The 17772-nt window shown below is 40.7% G+C and overlaps 2 protein-coding genes across 3 annotated transcripts in view; one reads left to right on the top strand and one right to left on the bottom strand.

The window, feature by feature from the left end:
- Positions 1-14323, top strand: part of PLPP1 (phospholipid phosphatase 1) — a 55642-nt gene extending 41319 nt beyond the window's left edge. For both annotated transcript variants that reach the window (XM_052670615.1, XM_052670614.1), the window contains exons 5-6: positions 12663-12839; positions 13865-14323. In XM_052670615.1, the coding sequence (XP_052526575.1) occupies positions 12663-12839; positions 13865-13990 (303 nt within the window). In that variant the 3' untranslated portion in view covers positions 13991-14323. The remainder of the gene's footprint in view (positions 1-12662; positions 12840-13864) is intronic.
- MTREX (Mtr4 exosome RNA helicase) overlaps positions 14204-17772 on the bottom strand; it is a 42538-nt gene continuing 38969 nt past the window's right edge. Inside the window, exons 26-27 of the mRNA XM_052670608.1 lie at positions 14739-14843; positions 14204-14403 (exon numbers count right to left, since the gene is read on the bottom strand). Coding sequence (XP_052526568.1) covers positions 14351-14403; positions 14739-14843 — 158 coding nt within the window. The 3' untranslated portion in view covers positions 14204-14350. The remainder of the gene's footprint in view (positions 14404-14738; positions 14844-17772) is intronic.

Below are 17772 nucleotides of genomic sequence, written 5' to 3' on the forward strand. Positions count from 1 at the left end.
TTCTAAACAGGAGACCAACTTTATTTTCTAATTCTTTCTACTTTTACATACCTCTCCTTTTTCCTCACCCCAACAGGAGAAGAGTTAAAGGGCATGGGAAGTGAGGGGAGAAGTTTAGCTGCAGAAATAAAAATAAGACTACAACTTTTTTGATAGTTTCCAATGTATGAGGATTTGAAGGGCTTCTTCCTTGAGTGTTGATTTTCAGTTTCAAGCCTAAAGCCTCATACGCTTCAGTTCAAGTTAGCTTGAGTCAAAAAAAACTCCTCCTAGAGTAAGCTTTGTAACACTAAAAATTGGATACTTATATACAATATACTATAATGTTTCTCATCTGTTCAACTGTGTTTAAAAAAAAAAAAAAAAACAAAAACAAAACAACCACTGTTTTTTTCCTTGTTCATTGTCACTTCTAGTCTCCAAAATCATACAGGTCTACTTGTGATGCAGTTCCAAAAAACGGAATACATGGATCAAAACCATCATTTCCACGATATGATGAAGCTATTACTGTTATGTAGCAACCTAATACTGACTTGTCCTGCTGTGTTCAATTGTCCCTTAACCTCTTCTTACATGGTTTCATGATCCCTGTGAGAATATGACGTTGCAACCCTTCAGAAGCACAAACTTAGACCAGAGAAAATTTACGATGTGTATGATAATAATGAGTCTGGTTTATAATAATCTGTACTGATTGGATGAAAGTCATTGGTCATAGATCTCAGTCTGTCTGAACTTTTATCTCTGCTACTTGTATGAATGAGTCCAGCTTGACATGTCTTGTGGGGGAGGTGGTCGTGAGCAGGACTTTTCAGCCAGTATGGACTCAGAGGAAGGTTGCTGTTTTGAAATCTTGCCTCATAATGAAAACTCCCCCTACCTGTGCTCAATCTTCCTATGCCGTAGTTATTTACCTTAACACTGAGACAACATCTAAATAGCATGAGTGCTGTGTAATGATATTTATGCTTGGACTTCCAGGCTCTGTTTAATTTGCTAGGATTTTAGAAAAAATGCAACCTTTGGCAAAAAGAGCAAGATTTTTATTTGCTATTCTTCTTTTGAATATGCGAGTTTCTTCACATGGTTTGAATAACCCTGTCTGTAGTAGCCTGTACATGTGCTTGGTGGTTTCTTTTCTAAATTCATGCTTGTGTGCAGAGTTGCTGAACTCATGACCTGAGATGCAGTCCGCTATGGAGTTTTGTGTGCTTATCTGCATGCTTCACACTTAGCAACCTTCTGCATGGGGAAGGAGGTAGGCAATATGAGTCAGATCCTTCTGTGTCCCATTTTAAAATGCTGTAAATCCAGAGCTTGTATCAGTCCCTTAACCTGCAGGTGTACAGATATCCTTAACTCTCATAAAAGGCATTTGTGAAGCAGTGATGTATTGCACATAAATTCATATATCATTCAGGTGTGGCAGAAAAATGTTCAGAACAGAATTACAATTGTTAGACAAAGGAAAGCAGTCTTGAAATTGGAAGTACACAAGAAGGAACATAATTTCAAAGTGTGCTCAAAGGCCTGCATTGGACCTGTTTGGTCACACATTCAGCCTCATGGTGGCTGCTGCTGCAGTTTTGGCTCTTGGGAGATGGTGCAAGAAACTGCTGTTGTAACCCCCAGTGTTTGGATATTGTGCTCAGAAAGTGAAATATTGTCAGTCATTGAAGGAATTTATCTTCTCACATGTTTCCTACTAAACTATACCCTGAGTTTACACAGTCCAATTTTGATAAGACTTTTTTTTTTTTATAGCAGTCTGACCCTGCCTGGGGGAGGAGGTGTTCTTTTTCTTTTCCTGCACCTCTGTTTCTTGTTTAACTTCTCTGGCTGAGCAGTACAAACAGTAGGAGACTTTGAGATTAGAGTTGTTTTTTCATGGGAACATCTGAAGAAGGCTAACAACTTCTGTGCAGGTGTAGGTGTGTTTTTCTGCTAATTAATATGGTATCGCTGCATACCAACCTTTGTATTGACCGTGGTCTTGGTAGTTTTTTTAAAAAGCAAACCACAAAACGAAAGTATTTAAGCAGGCAGCTACTACAGGAAGATGAGGCAAATGCTTTCTCACCCTCCTCCTTGCCCACGTGGCAAGGCAGAGTGCTGCTCCTGGCTCTAAACCAGGCCTGCAGCATTTGATAACCTGTTTGTTAACTGAACTCTGATGCTGGCTTCATCTGCTCTTTGCACACTTACTCCAGCTGCAGTCTGAGTCATGAGCAGGACAAAATTGTGAACATGTGGCATTACTCATAGCAGCGTTAATCATAACCAGATGCTGGTTTCCTAAGGACTAGAGGAATCTGCCTTGTGTGTACTGCAGAACGTGTTCTTTTAACTGTTCTGAATTCATGTACACTGGCAGGTTGTGCATGAAGGAGCGGTGCTGGGAGAAGTCAAATGGGAAATGATCACCGCCACAGATAGCACAGGCATTGCTACTGTAAAATCAGGATGTGCTTAAAATATGTGGCTTAAATCAAGATAAATTGCAGAATATTAGATAAGTAATGGAATGCCTCTTCAGCTCAGTTACCTGAGACAGAATTGCTGTGTAAGAAGCAAGTGATATGGTAGCTGCACTTTCTGTTATGTACAGGAGCACCTGGTGGATTTAAAAAACTAGTAAGAGGTGATATATCACTTCCAGTAACTTTAGATGCTTTGACTTCTAAGCAGCTACAGTAATGTCCATGGAGTAATAATGTACATAGAGTAATAATCCTTCAGGGTCTTACTACTTAGCAGGATGTTCTGATGCTCTGAATGAAGATTGAACTAAGGCAGAAGTTTCTCTAGTAGCAATGTAAGAAGGACATAAAAGTTAGGAGCTGGTCGTGCCTTCGTATTGAGCATTTATGCTGTGCTATCTGCTTTACATTGTTTATCTCCATGAGGAGCAGAAGCATGCTGGTTCTAATCCTGAGGGGCAAAAACATTTTTTTAGTATTGGCAAAAATCAAAGTACTGCAGCCTGGTTTGAATTTTTCTCACTTAGCACATCTTTTTCTTACCTAACATGCAGGGCTTCTGCTGCTAAAACTCTTAAGTGCTTCTTTTTGGTAATAGAAAAGTGGGCTTTACAAGTGTCTCTATGCAGTCATATGTGCATTCCCTACTAAGCAAAAGTTTAGCACAAGAGGTTAGTGGGAATGATGTCTGGAAGAAGGTACAGAGGCAGGCACGAGATGTGCATGTGGTGACTGGTGACTTATGCTGGTAGTGTATGCAGCACTTCGCAGGGGATGTGGTTCTTCACAGAGAACTATTGGTGATAAGAAAAATTTGGGAAGTCTGGAAGCTATGATGTCTGAGTTGCAACTGCACAACTCCTGATACTGGGAGGAAAAAACTGCAGGTTTAAACATACTTCTGTGATGAGTGTGTAGTCTCAAAGTGAGGGAAGGTTATGTGAAAATAGTATGCAATTCAGTCTTTATACTTAATGGGAAGGATGTGTTTTGTTTTTTCTTCTCTTTAGACGTGCTGCAGCTTTAATGTATGTTTTCTGGAGGCTTCATTAGCATGGAAGCAGGGGTTCTGACTACATGGTCTCAATTTCCTTGCTTCAGGAATCCCAGAAGAAAATCTAAGTATCTATAAAGAATTATGCCTTGGGATTACTGATGAGCAGAAGTGCCAGCTGAAAAACATGGCAGTCTGAACAAAATGGAAAGGATAAGAGCTGGAAAGTGTAAACTTCCAAACTGAAAATACATAAATTACACCTGGGAGGAGCTAGGGAAACATGAATGAATACCACGTCCTCTGAACTGTTCAAAATGAATAGTCTGAAGTAAATCAGAACTGGGAATTTGAAGCTTTTCTCCTTAGTTTGTCCTCTGGTTTGTAGAGAGCAGAAGTGAACTTTTAACTTCAGGGATGGGAATATTTACTTGTATATAACTTGAATGTGTATTTTTGGGAAGCTTTGCTCACCACTATTTACAGCTACTTAATATTACCTTTCTGAATTTCCCTTTGTGAGCAGTTTGCCTCCCTTACATCTGCTAAGGTTGTCTAAGTGAAAGGAATGAATCTTTGATTCCACATCACCTGAAATACATCCATAATGGATAGCAGCCTCATTAAGCTGGTATCTGGTTAAAGCCTTCTACAGAAACCTGTAATGAGTTTAAATCTTGTTATTGTACCTGGATTTCCAGTGTGTCTATGTGCAAAATCTTCAGCTGAATTGATCTCGTGTAGCTTGCTGTGTGTGACTGCATGGCATGAAAACAGACACAAGGATGGTTCATGAGATGGTTGGAGATTCATGATCCTTGAGGTCCCTTCCAATCCTGGCCATTCTGTGATGGTGCCTATGGTCAATGAGACTTCCCACTGGGAGAGGCAGTCTGTTCATCCCTTTGGGAAAGGGGAAGGATGCACTAATTTTGTTTCATAAAACACTTATCTAACATTTTTGGAAGAAAGATAATACAGAATATTTCTTTAGTATCTTTAGGAAGTATTAAATAGCACCAAACTGGATATTATGATGCCATATTACTGTCAAAAAACTGTGGTGTCTGGTAGACCAGTTTAAGACCTGAGTTTTTAGACTAGGCTTGTTTGCTTTTAGTCTTTTTATTTGTCATCTTATGGAATGAGTTGTAAAGTGTCAGGCCAGGAAGCAATGATGGTGAATGTGTTTTGGGATTCTTTTGGCTGAGATAGGTGGATCAGCTTGAGACTGAACTGTTATCTCTGGGAAGCTTTTGCTAACAGCAACTTCATGTGGACACCATAGAGAGATTGAGCAGCAGCAGCATCTGGGAACCTAGTGATTTAGTAACAGATGCTGGAGCACAAAATGTTGGCATTCCCACCCCTTGCTGCTCCTTTCTTTTCGTTATTAAACAGCTGACACATTCCCCCTTGTATTAACGAAACCACCTTATCTGGATTGGAAGATAGGAGGACAAGTGTAACTGAACACCTTTCCTAGCAATTTCTCTGCTACTAAAATATCATTCCTGCCTTGAAAGTAGATACTGCTGTCCATCAACACTTCAGACTTTCATTAAAAAAAAAAAAAAAAAAAAAGTTGTAAATGTTCTATCTGAAATTTACCTAAGTTGTTCAATCTTCTTTGGCCAGAATGACTCTTTTGCAACCACTGCAGTTGGGCAGCAAAGGGTGCAGCCCTGAGGATTGAGTTGCTGTAATGGAGACGGACTTGGCTGCAGGTAGCCTGGGCATGTTACTGGCTGCCCCTTGCTAGGGTGAGGAATTGTGCTCAGGAACCAGCCAAGCTGCCATGCTATTCTGGGGAGAGTAATGTGGGATGGGGGGGTAAAGAATCTGTGAAAGGTAACTTGAGTTGCTCACAAGCTCTTCCACTGTTCACTGGGAAAGTAGATCTTGTGTGCTCATGGAAGCAGGAAATTATAGAAGAGAACTAGAGAGCAATTTGTATTTCAGTGACCTGGACTGGCAGCCTATGCCCTGTGCAGAGAGGCGACATGCTAGACACAAATGGAAGCTGGGTTTAGGCTGTTTTTTTTTTGTTTTTTTTTTTTTTTTTTTTTTTTGTGGGTGTGTATATATTTATAATCCTAAATGTGAAAATCAGATGTTGCTCCTGAAATCTTGTTTATGTTGGGATTAAAGGTTGGGTGAGCAATTCCCAAATAAGGGCCTGGTAGCCTTTACCACAGTATCTTACATACATTTGTTTGCATGGCAGTGTTTCTTCACTTTCCCAAATAGTACTTCAACTAAGCTATGGAAGTCCCTAGTGAGTTTCTGCCCATGTGAAAGTTGAGGACTGTCTGGTCTTCCGAAACTAATAGGAGGACATGTCTTACTGAGAGTATTTTGTGTGGCTGTAGCTTTGGGCAGAAGCATGTTACCTGAAGCACAAATTAAAAAATAAAGGATAACTGGTCATGCTATGAGACTCAAGGATGGAGACGCTTGCGTTTCTCCTACTTGCATACTCTCCTAGTACTCATTCAGTACCAGTGTTTAGACTTCTCAGTAGCAAGCAAATGAAGAGAAAAGAGACTTCTGTAGTGCACTTGGGAATTGCAGCTGTTGGTAGTGATGAGATTAATGTGAATTAGCTCCTGCAGGACAAAGATGAAAGCATTTCCTTGCAGAGTTCACCTTCTGTAGAGGCTTCTGTAATTTGGTGTTTGCTAGAGGAACAGAAGCAAATACTTTTCTCATCAGAAAAGGACAAGCGTTAGTTTTTGGAGTAAAATAGAATGTTGAAGTTTTCCCTGCTTTATGGTAAAAAGTGATGTCAGTAAACTATTTCTACAATGTACAGCTAAGCTGCAGCTGGAGGATTACTAAACAAAACAACTGAAGAATTATTACTTGTCTGGTGGAAATGTCTGTATAAAATACATTGACTGTACTTTCAGTTTGCCTTCTAAACTAGTACATGACAGGAGGTTTGTCTGTTGCATGGGAGGCAGCTCTCACAGTATCAAATACTTTCTGATGGCAGTGTGCAGCTGTCTGAGGCTAGGCTAGTATGTACACTGCCTTTTTGCCCTCCTCTGGCAAACTTCGTTTCCTTTATTTATCTGTCCAGTGGAGCAGCTCCCTGACCAGCACATCATGTTCAAACACCAGAGGTGGCTCACGTGTCAGGAGGAATGCCTGGGTGGAGTGTATGAGGATAGAGTTTCAGCAGCAGCCCATGTGCATCTCCACCTGGAACTAAGTGCAAACCTATATCCTTTTCCTTCTATAAAAAGGGAAAAATATTTCTGAATTGGTGGCTTCTTTATCCTTTGTTTTCTGACCACTCCAAAGAAAATAGAGATGCAGATAAAACAAGGATCATAAGTAGAGTATTTAATAAGTATTTTGGTTTTAGTTGGCTGTAGTTTAGGTTTCGGCATACAAAAGCTACACCTATTTATTAAATGATATCTAATGGCCTTATGGTAGGGTTAGGGTAGTATGGTTAGGTTGTGGTTGGACTCCATGATCTTTAAGGTCTTTTCCAACCTGAGTGATTCTGTGGTATTTATTTATTTAAGAAAATTAAATCTCATTAGGAAGGCATAACTGTTTTTTTTTTTTTTTTTTTTTTTTTCTTTTTGAAGATCCTTAACTCATGGTTTACTTAAATTGTCCTACACTTTTGTGGTTCATAAGTTGGTAAGTTTTCTGTTTGGATGCAAGTATGTCTTTTAAAATTACTTCAGTTAGGCACTACATGTTAACATCAAGCTTCACAAAAATGCACACTGGACTCCTGGTTTGCTGGCAGTGCTTGGCTGGTTGATGCCTAGAGCCCTGCGTTTATAAATGGTGCTTTGGGAATGAAGGGAGCTCTTGCACTTGTAATTAATGGTTGCAGAGTGCAAGCTCGTGTGACTGCTATGCTGTTTCTCAGCACTTGTGCCTGTTGGGACACTTGTGCTGAGAATTTGCAATTTTTACTCAGTTTCCTGGATTTCCTATACTGCTTGGAATTCTGGAGTTTTTGCTAACAGAGCAAAAATAAGAATAATAGGTTCTATACAAAATGGCTTTTGTACAAAGTAATCTCTTAAGTTTCTTCTAATGTGTAAAAAGGGTGGAATTAATCTCCATACTTTCACAGGAGTGGAAAGCTTGGACGATGTGACAGTAGGCCTTTTTTTCTTCTGTGTTGCCTATTGCAAGCAGAACAGAGAGGTCTTGGTCTGCGGATTGCTGAGCAGGAATAGGATGGAATAGATGGCAGGTCATCCGCGTGTCTTAATGCTTTTTGTTGCTTCATAGCGTTATGAAAAAAACAACCAACAGGGTGAATGTAAGGTCTCATCTCCTCCATCTTTTGCAGGGTCATGTTGAATAACTGCTTATATTGAAAATACTCAGGTGCAAACTTTGTCTTGTATAAGTTTGTATCACGGTTATTGGATTCTACTCTCCCTACGGATAGGCCATGCTTAATAATTGCTGGAGATGGAGGATGGATTGCTACGTTGGCTGTCAGTGCATCCACACAGCTTGCTTGTGGAAGACCTTACCATTTGAGAACAGGAGGACTGTGTCCTGAAAGGATGTATTTGATATGTCAATAGAAACACAGTTTTTCTGTCCTTCAGTGTGCCTAGATTCTCAGCCTTTATTCTCCTCAGGTCTTCTGGAGGCCCTCCGTAATAATTGCTGAGGCTGGCTGTTTTTTCTGAAGTCTGAATGGCTGCTGGTGCCTCCCATGCTTTCCATTCTTCCTTTCACTTCTTCCTCATTAACAACGTAAAACCCAAACATACAACCTTTGTACCCAGTCCCTTCACCCCATGAACAATAATGCTAACTACATGTGTGCGCAAGCTTGAAGTAGCTTTTATGCAACGCCAGTTCAGAGCTTGGATTGGGAAAAAATCCTTATGGTGGGGTTCTGCAGCACTGACTGCTCCTCGTGGCTCTGGGATCTTTGGATTTCTGGGATCAGCTGAACTGTGCTCTTTCTTGATGCTCAGGTAGACACCATGAAACTGAGGATAGACAATGACCAAAAGTAGACCAAGTATGAAGTTTGTATTGGACTACTGTGGTGTCTCTAAGTTGGGCTTATTTGATAGGAAAACTGATCTTCTGCTCTTTTCTTTTTCTACTGACCTTTATCTCTTTTACTTGGGCAAATTTAGAAGTGTTCTGATTCTTCCATGTCTTGGGGAGGCCTCACCAGGATAACAATTGTACTTTCTGGCTTGCTTAATTAATTTTACAATGCAATGAATATAGTAGGATTGAGGCAAAAACAGTTGGGGGAGGAGGGGGAATGGAGAAATAGGTGCATCTCCAAAGGGAAACCCATCTTCTCATTCCTTGAGACAGAGTAGGATACATCTATGGAATGTAATTAAAAAGGCCCTTTGACATCAGGAAATTTTAAAATGCTGTTAAATTAAACAGCTTTCAAATGATGACAGAACAAATGAATAGGTGGACAAATTAAGTCTATATGGAGTAAGGAGGGAAAGAACACACAATGTTTTCTTCATTTTCCTTCCCTTCTTGGAGGAAGACTGGCGGTGACTTAATGGAAAAAAAAAAAAAGTTTTGCAGTGTGGAAAATGTATGTAACAGGCTTCTGGAAAGAAAAACAGAAGATAGATATTAAATGAGAAATGTTGTATAAGTTCTAAACATTAAAACTGAGTATTTGAAAGATTGCCTTCCCTAGTGAAATGAATGGGGTTTAGCAGAGTTAAGATTCTGTGCCTGAAGGTAGGGATGTGAGATGTTGACTGTTAGGAAATTCTCTCGTGCAGCCACATGGATTACACCCCAAATGTCTGTCTAGGAAATAGTCACTGCACTTTAAAATTAGGCAGGCAGCTGTGTGTAGTGTATATTAATGCTGTCCTGGTGAAAGAGCAAATACTTGAAAATTATGCTAGAAATGTTGAGTAGCAAATAATTCTCTAGTTGCAGAGACCCTTCCATTCATGTCTGTGTCTTCTTGCAAGGAGCCACAAAGTGGCTGCGAGTTTCTCTTCATTCCTGTGTGTATTTTTAGAAATGGAGTACCAGACCATAGATTAAGAAGAAACTTGTGTTCAGGATGTGTGTGGTGTAGAGAACATATTTTCATTATACAGTAAGCATTAGCCTGTGAAAGAAATGCTGGTAATTACTTTTAATCCTATCTCAGGAATGTGTCTGAAATCTGTTTGTGCAGTTTAAAAAACAAAAACAAAATAACAAACCAACAAAAAACCACACCAAACCATGAGAAACTGGAGGAGGGAAGAGAAATGGATCTTTGGATCATGGCTGAATAGCACAGCTGAAAGATCAGAGAGATTGTTAGGATGGCAGTGAAGATGGACAGTGTGGTAAATAGCTGCAGCTCACAGAGGCGCAGTCCTACCTGAATAGCTCTGGCTGTTGCACTCTCTTCCAGGCTCCTGAATATTTTATCAGCAACAAAGGAAGGACTGCAAGGCGCTTTACAGTCCTACTAGCAAGATGAAGCTTCCTGACATTCCTCCTGCTTCTGCTGATGAAAAAGAAAGCTTATTCATTCCCAGAGACCTGAACTGGGAGGGAGGAATGGCAGGGATTTCTTTCTGTTTCTCTTCTTTGCCTGTGTTGTGGCTTAAAAGAGGAGCAAAACCAGGTTCAAAAAGCCCAGAGGCATGCCGTGTATACAGGGAGGGGTTCTGTAAATGATCTGAAGTCAGTATTAGTCAACAGGGTCAAAATAGCTCTGTTGGTGTAGTGCCAGGACAAACATGCATGATGCACATAGTGCTATATGCAGCACTCAGACACGCTTCTGGCATGAAGCTTTTTACAGGAAATGTAGTCGAGGTAAAAACTCCTTTCTCTTTTGACCACTTTATTTTCTACTCCAGCGTTACTGACCTACTTCAGGCCAGATTTGTTGCTGCAGTCTTTCTGAGTCATGGTTGTAGTAACAGTCTGTGGGGGAGCATGACTGTCTGAGCCTACTGTAAGTAATGTGCATGTGAAATTACCTGTTTAAAAATAACATGGAATCTGCCACTGCAGCAGCTGGCTTATAGAAGAAATGACTCTCAATCTAATGAGCAGTATCAGAAAATCCAATTGTAACCAGAAGAGCAGCTGTTACTCTGAAATTAAACACAGCCTCAGTCATCCTGCTTCTCTGTGGTGTGATTTCTCACCCGTAACATACTTTGTTTTGGAGTGGTGTAAATCCATCATCCTCTAGCAGGGCTTTCAAGAGGGACTCTGGATTTTCTGTATGGCTACAGGAGTTGATGCTTAGGTTTGCATGAAGCTCCAGATCTGAATTCTGATTGAGACTGCTCTCAGTTCAGAAATGAGATTGTCATGTAGATGTCCCTTTTTGCTTGCTGCTTTGTCATGCAGGAGGAAAATCAGAGATGTGCTCTGAATACATGCTGCTTTACGGGAGATTCAAACACTGTTTTATTATGTCTGTGAGCTTGCCTCATTTTATTTCTTGAGAGGTAAATGCAGTTTCCCAAGTATCTGCAGTTGCATAACTCTTAATAACTGTACGTCTGCCAACTACCAGAAATGCTTACATGGGGAAAAAAAAAATAATATTACAGCAAGCTAATTCTTGCTGTCTTCAGCAGAATTCAGTGGGAAAGGGGAAAGAACAGCCATTGTCGGACCCACAGCCAGCTCTTTGCAGACTACCAATGTGTTCTCCCTGGACCCACCCCTGCTCTGCTCTTCATAAACCCCAGAGCAGTGTTAACACAGGACCATTAGAACACCTTTTGTTCGAAGAACGTTGTGACAATTGACTTTTGAAGTGGCTCAACAATCTTCCCTTTATTCCTCTGTGGTAAAATTAACATCCCCAGAAATATGCCAAGCGCTGCTACTTGAAAGAAAAAATTTTCCAGTTCAGGCTTAGCTGTAACTTCCTCAGAGTCTGATTTCAATCCTGACCTTGCTATTAAAGAGAAGTAGTTATGGATAGCATTGATCTTTCTGACAGCCCATTTATAGCTGAAAAGTCATCATGCCAAAGTCATGATGCAAGTTACTCAGAGAAACCAACCAACCATACCCCAAATGTTTAACTTTGGAAAGTAGCACCTCTGTATCTACACTACATGCTCTGTGCTGATATTTACATTGTGAAAGCAGTGCTTCTAGAAAGCAGCCCTGGCTTTTGAAGCTGTCAGCCTAAGGGATTTATCAAGAGCTTACAATGTTGTCTCAGTGCCTAAAGTCTGTGTTTTGGGTTAGTCTTTCAAAATCATAGAAGCTGTCAATTAAGGTTTGTACTAGACCTGGAGTTCCTAGATGGTAGTGAAAGATGTACTTCATTTTGAATATAATTTCCAACTGAATTGTTCTTCTCAGAAAATACAGTAACTCTGTGCTACTTTTTTTTTTTTTTTTTAGTGTGACAGGATCAACTTGTAGAATAAAATCTGTGATGTTTACAGGGTGGCTGTTAGAAGCTCCTCTTGCAGCTGAAATAAGAGGTCTTGTCCTAGGCAGAGCAGACAAGGAAACAAAAGCAGGGTCTTTGCTGTCTTTGGGTTGTCATAGCATGAGCCTGGGGCAACACAATGCAAGCAGAAATACACATAAGATAGGCAGCACTAAGGGAGGAGAGAGAAAAAGAATGGGAGTTGCATGCATCCGTTTGTATACCAGAGTGGGGGCATGGCTAATATGCTGGTAGAAAAGGACTTGGAATAGATCAAGTGAAGTTAAACCAGTGACAGCTGAGGAATGTGATTGGGAATAAATCTTAAAAACTGGTCATAGATCATGCGAACTTCATGAATTTTGTGAACTTTACTCAAGGTGCTCATGTGCTTTCCAGTTGGAGTGAGATGGGGCTTCCTACTTTTGAAAGACTATACAGTTGCCAGCTACTCTTGATAAGAAATCTACTTAACTGTAATCAATGTGGCAATTAAATTTCCTTGGGGTTCTTTCTAAGCCTTAAAAGGCTGTTACTTCGGTGGAAGTACAGTAAGTTCTACATTACATCAATATAGCAGTTTGTACAGTTTATGTAAAACATGAACTCCAACTATCAAACCTTTGCCATGGTGCACTTTTGAGAGCGCAGCACTGCTGGATGTTAAAATGTCTTCAACCACAGGTTTCACCTCAGCGCTTTACACAAACATGAGATGACTCTGTGTAACTGCTTCTGTGTCTACAATATTTTACAATTTATTTTCTTTTCTTAGCTTTATCTGCAGGCCAGAATGAAAGGAGACTGGGCAAGACTCGTACGTCCTACCATACAGTTTGGTCTGATTGCTGCATCCATTTATGTGGGTCTGTCCCGTGTTTCTGATTACAAACATCACTGGAGTGATGTTTTAACAGGGCTCATCCAAGGCGCACTCGTAGCTATACTCATTGTAAGTAACTCCTGAACTGTGTACGAGTGTATCAAATGTTTGTTGGGCAGAACTGCAGAGTGGTGGGCAGCTCTGTTTGGAGGAAAGACAACCAGAGGGCTGGAGCACCTCCCCTGCAAAGACAAGCTGAGCGAGCTGGGCTTGTTCAGCCTGGAGAAGAGATGGCTGTGGGGTGACCTATTGCAGCTCTCCAGGACCTAAAGGGAGCCTGCAAACAGGAGGGGATTCAATTCTCTGCAAGGGTAGATCATGACAGGACAAGGGGAAATGGTTTTAAGTTGAGGGAGGGAAGATTTAGGTTGGATGTCAGGTTGTGGATGCCCCATCCCTGGAGGTGTTCAAGAGCAGGTTGGGTGGGGCCCTGGGCAGCCTGGTCTGATATTAAATGGGGAGGTTGGTGGCCCTGCCTGTGGCAGAGGGGATGGAGCTTGATGATGCCTGAGGTCCCTTCCAACCCTGGCCCTTCTGTGATTCTATGAAAGCACACCTGTCTTTGCTTTTGAACGCTGCTGGAGAAGGAAAATAACTTCTTGGACTGGATGACTTCTTAAACAAGGTGCAGCAGTAATTCTGAGGATAGTGAGGCAGGCTCTGGGCCAGTGATGAGACGGGGCTGTTTTGTCTGTTACACAAAATACAATTGCTCGAGCCTAAGAGCTTTTCAACCAACTAGGATGGAAACAGACAACTACAGTAACCCAACGTGGTATGCATGTTTAAAGGAATTCAGAAAAAGATAACAGAGGCAGAGTTGGTCCAGCAGACACAGGGGCTGTGGGTGAGATGTGTATCAGGGAGGGAGTTCTGTGAGCGAAAACTGTTTTAAACAGCTCTGGAGAAATGTGACTTAAGTGATACTTAAGAGAAAAGCAGTGCCTGTTGAACCACCTCCACCTCTCTGATGTTTAAATCTCTTTAGATTTTGCTTTTTAATATTGAGCGTGGAATTTATCTTCATGTTAATGGATAAAAATGGGTAAATACTTTGTTTCAAAGATGAGATTAACACCACTTTATTCATTCAGGTTGTGTATGTGTCTGACTTCTTCAAAGTGAGAGGATGTACATTTCAACCAAAAGAAGATTCCCATACAACCCTGCATGAGACACCAACAAATGGAAATCACTTTGGCAGCAATCATCAACCATGAAGAATGATTCACTTACTTCAACTGTCTTGGTCTCTGAAAGGAAAAGAATTTCACCAGTCTAATTATGTAATATAAGTAAATGCCTTTAAAGGACTGCTGCTGCTCTTGGATGCTCACTTTACCTGTATATAAGTAACACTAACAGTTCTGTATATCTAAACTTTACATTGCTGTTGGTTCAAGCTCTTGCTTTAAAAAAATAATACCAAAAGATAGTAAAACTGTAAATTTTTATTATGAATGTGGTAACACTCATTACGTACACTGCTGTTTGTACATGCCTTGTTGAAATTATTGTGGTTTAAATACAATTAAAACAATGTCTTGACTCAAGATGGCATGTGAAGCTTATGAACTTTGTTACAGGTATAGGCTCGCTGCGAACACAATATCTCTCTTGATTTTTGTAATACCTATAAAAAAAAAACAAAAGGAAAACATTACCTCCCACTACAATTGAAACGAGCACTTCTGCTACGAACACCGTTACAGTCTGCAGTACCAGAGGAAGTGACTTGGGACTTAAGGCACTGTGTGTTCATTTTCAGTCAGACACTTACAAAGCCTGACTTCTTATGTAGCACTGGGTTCGCATATATGCTAACAGGTGTTACTGCATAGGGAGAGCAATGCTACTCCTTGCCCTGAAGTAAACAATAGAGGTTTATGTTCCCAAGCTCCAGAACAAAGAACATCAAAGCCTGCCTTATATTTTGCAGAATACTTGTTCTTGAAGTGAAATACCTACCCTCTGCAAACTTATTTTCCAGCTCTGTGTTTCCAATTGCTTTTGCTGCCTGACACATTTGCCGAAGCAATTCTTCTAGCCTTCTCATGCAACGAATTATGCTACCTGTATAAGAAGAGTGACAGATCACTTTGGTGAAGTGTTGGCTCGGGAGATGCAAACAAATAATTTCTAGACCATAACCTAATATCCACATTAGTTTATTGCATTTCAAAAGATTTTCTTCAAAAATTTTTAATCATTCAACCTATTTCAGCTCAAGCTGCACAAAATAATCCCAGTACTAGTGCTTGTTTACCAGCATACAAGTAGTGTGCCCTCTGTTCCTTTCTTCTAGAGTCACCTTTTATCTAGAGTCAAATTACTGTACACAAAATAACTGTTCAAGTAATCATATCTAGGATAGGATATTTGCCCTGGACTTACTTAGTGTATCATCTAGTGAAAAAACTTTATAGACTAAGAAGCTGTCATGAAGGTCAGAACAGGGATATTAGGAACAGCTATTAGGGACAATAAAAGGAGGCTTCTCTTCTAAAAAAAATATCTGTGTGATGTCAGTTTCTACAGCACAAATAGCTTGTGTGAGAGTTGCACTTTGCAAAAGCCACTGCAATGACATGATGTGGAAAAACATGGAAGCCAATGGGCATCAGCACATCATGGGTACCTCCCCTGAGCACAGCCATGCTGTGTTCCTGTATGCCTCCCATAGCTGCTGCTCATCTCCATTTACTGCCCTTCCAGGAAATAGTCACCTACAGAGACCATTAACTGGGGCGTTGCAGGCTTTGCTTTTTCTTTTTTTTTTCTTTTTTTTTTTTTTTTGGTGTAAGAAAACCCCTGCTATTTGAGACTAAATGACTATTGTCTGTAGTTTCTTGCACAAAACAAAAGTCAATCTGGAGCTGATTAACAGGGGTACTTGGTTCACTTTAACCCATCTTCCCCGCTGCTTTAAAAAGCTTCTCTAATCTCCATTTCTTTCCAACACACACATTTCAACTTAATGACAACTCATTTTCATTAACCCATTACCACTGCTCCTAGCTCTGGCAGGCACGCTGGGGCTTGTGCTGTAGCCACCTACTTACCACACATGCAAGCATTCACACTGCTGGCAACTGCAGTTGAAGCTGAAATTTGACCATCCGTTCTGATAAAATAACAAAAGGCAATCTTTCTTTAAGGCTTCCTCTATAGCTTATGATAGCAGTACCATCAACTCGAGCTTTCTGCATAGAAAGTTCTGCAAGTGCTTGTTAGCCTGGGTGGTGGCACAACACTGAACATGAAACTTTCACCCATGAAGCACAGAGACTTCCCAGAAAACACTTTTAATTGGTTTGGGAGCTTATGAAAAGCCAATTTAAAAACCACAAACATGGTGTCTTCCAATACTCATAACAGCTGGCCTATTTTCTGCTTCTTTACTGCAATCAGCGCAGAGCAGGGAAGTTGGAATTCCCTGTAATAGCAGGATCTCTTCACTGATAATTGCATGTTACCTGCAAGGCAGAGAACCCTTTAATAATCCATCACACTACATGGTAACAATATCAAAGAAAGGATTTTTACTTATTTACTTAATATTTATGCTTTTCACAGAATCCTAAGAGTTGGAAGGCGCTTCACTGAAGGCCATTAGTCCAACTCCCCTGCAAAGAACAGGTACACCATGGCTACATCCGGTTGTCCAGGGCCTTATCCAGCCTGCCTTTGAAAGTCTCCAGGGATGGGGCGTCCACCACATCACTAGGCAGCCTGTTCCAGTGCCTCACCACCCTCAGTGTAAAAGAGATTTTCTGTATATCTAACCTTAAATATACTCTCTGAGCTTGAAACCATTTCCCCTTGTCCTCTCGCCACAGACCCTGCTCAAGAGTCTGTCCCCTTCCTTCCTGTAGCTCCCCTTTAGATACTGAAAGGCTGCTATCAGGTCACCTTGCAGTCTTCTCCCGGCTGAACAGCACCAGCTCTAAGCCTGCCCCTGTAGGAGCGAGTTCCATTCCATGGATCAGTTTTGTGGCCCTCCTCTGGACATGCTCCAACAGATCCATGTCTCTCCTAACAGGTCTATGTGTCTCCATTTCATTAAAATCACTACATCAACTTGGATAATGACTGCAAACTCTCCTGTGATTGCATTTAAAGTGATAGAAGATGTATGATGTGCTTTCCATCCTTCCGGACAACACACAGAAAACCAGCTGCAAATTAAGGTAAGACTCATGCATCCCCTACTGTGCAAATTGAACTTCTCAAAACAGACCTGTATGAGTTAATTCTGGAGAAGGTAGAACTATTCCAGTCAACAGAAAGCACGCCAAAATGACCCGACAGGGATGACTAACAAAGAAAGTGCTGGTGCCCCAACGCATTATTCTGAGCAGTCAAGAACTAACAAAGACTCAAGCCAGTTACTGCATATTCCCCTTTCTATATTCCCTTTCTCAAAACGCATCTGCAGCCTCTCAGACCTTCTTTTCAATTTGAGGTGTTTGCTGAATGCAGAATCCAAGACTGCTGGGATTCCTGTTACTCACAGGTATCCTGGCTTAGGAAGTTCCTGGGACTGTGCAGTGGAATTTGTTTTAAGGCCTCCCATTTGCAACCACATACAAACATGAAAATGGAACTTCAGGGAGGCAAGACAGCAGTTAATGGTAACAACTTCATAAAGGATTTCCAGTATCAGTCCTTATACACGCAATTATAATACAATAATTATTAATCCTATAATCCTTCACAACTTTCAACACACTTCATCAAAGAAAAAATTAGGTTTCTCATTCTGGTAGGACCTTCATTGAATGCTTTTTTTTTTTTTTAGGAAGCAAATGGGCTCTAAATCGTTTTACTTTAAAAATAATGTAAAGTCCTAATTATGATTCCTGAAGAGACAGTTTCTAGCATTACCATTTTAGGAAACAAATTGGATGTAATCTCTCACCTGGGCTATGTTTTACAAACAGCCTAAACAGATGTGAGTACCTCTCACTTCTATCATCACTAAGATAGTGGGAGGAACTTT

The sequence above is a fragment of the Tympanuchus pallidicinctus genome, unplaced genomic scaffold (genome assembly GCF_026119805.1).
Source record: "Tympanuchus pallidicinctus isolate F22 unplaced genomic scaffold, pur_lepc_1.0 scaffold9, whole genome shotgun sequence".
In the NCBI taxonomy this organism is placed as follows: Eukaryota; Metazoa; Chordata; class Aves; order Galliformes; family Phasianidae; genus Tympanuchus; species Tympanuchus pallidicinctus.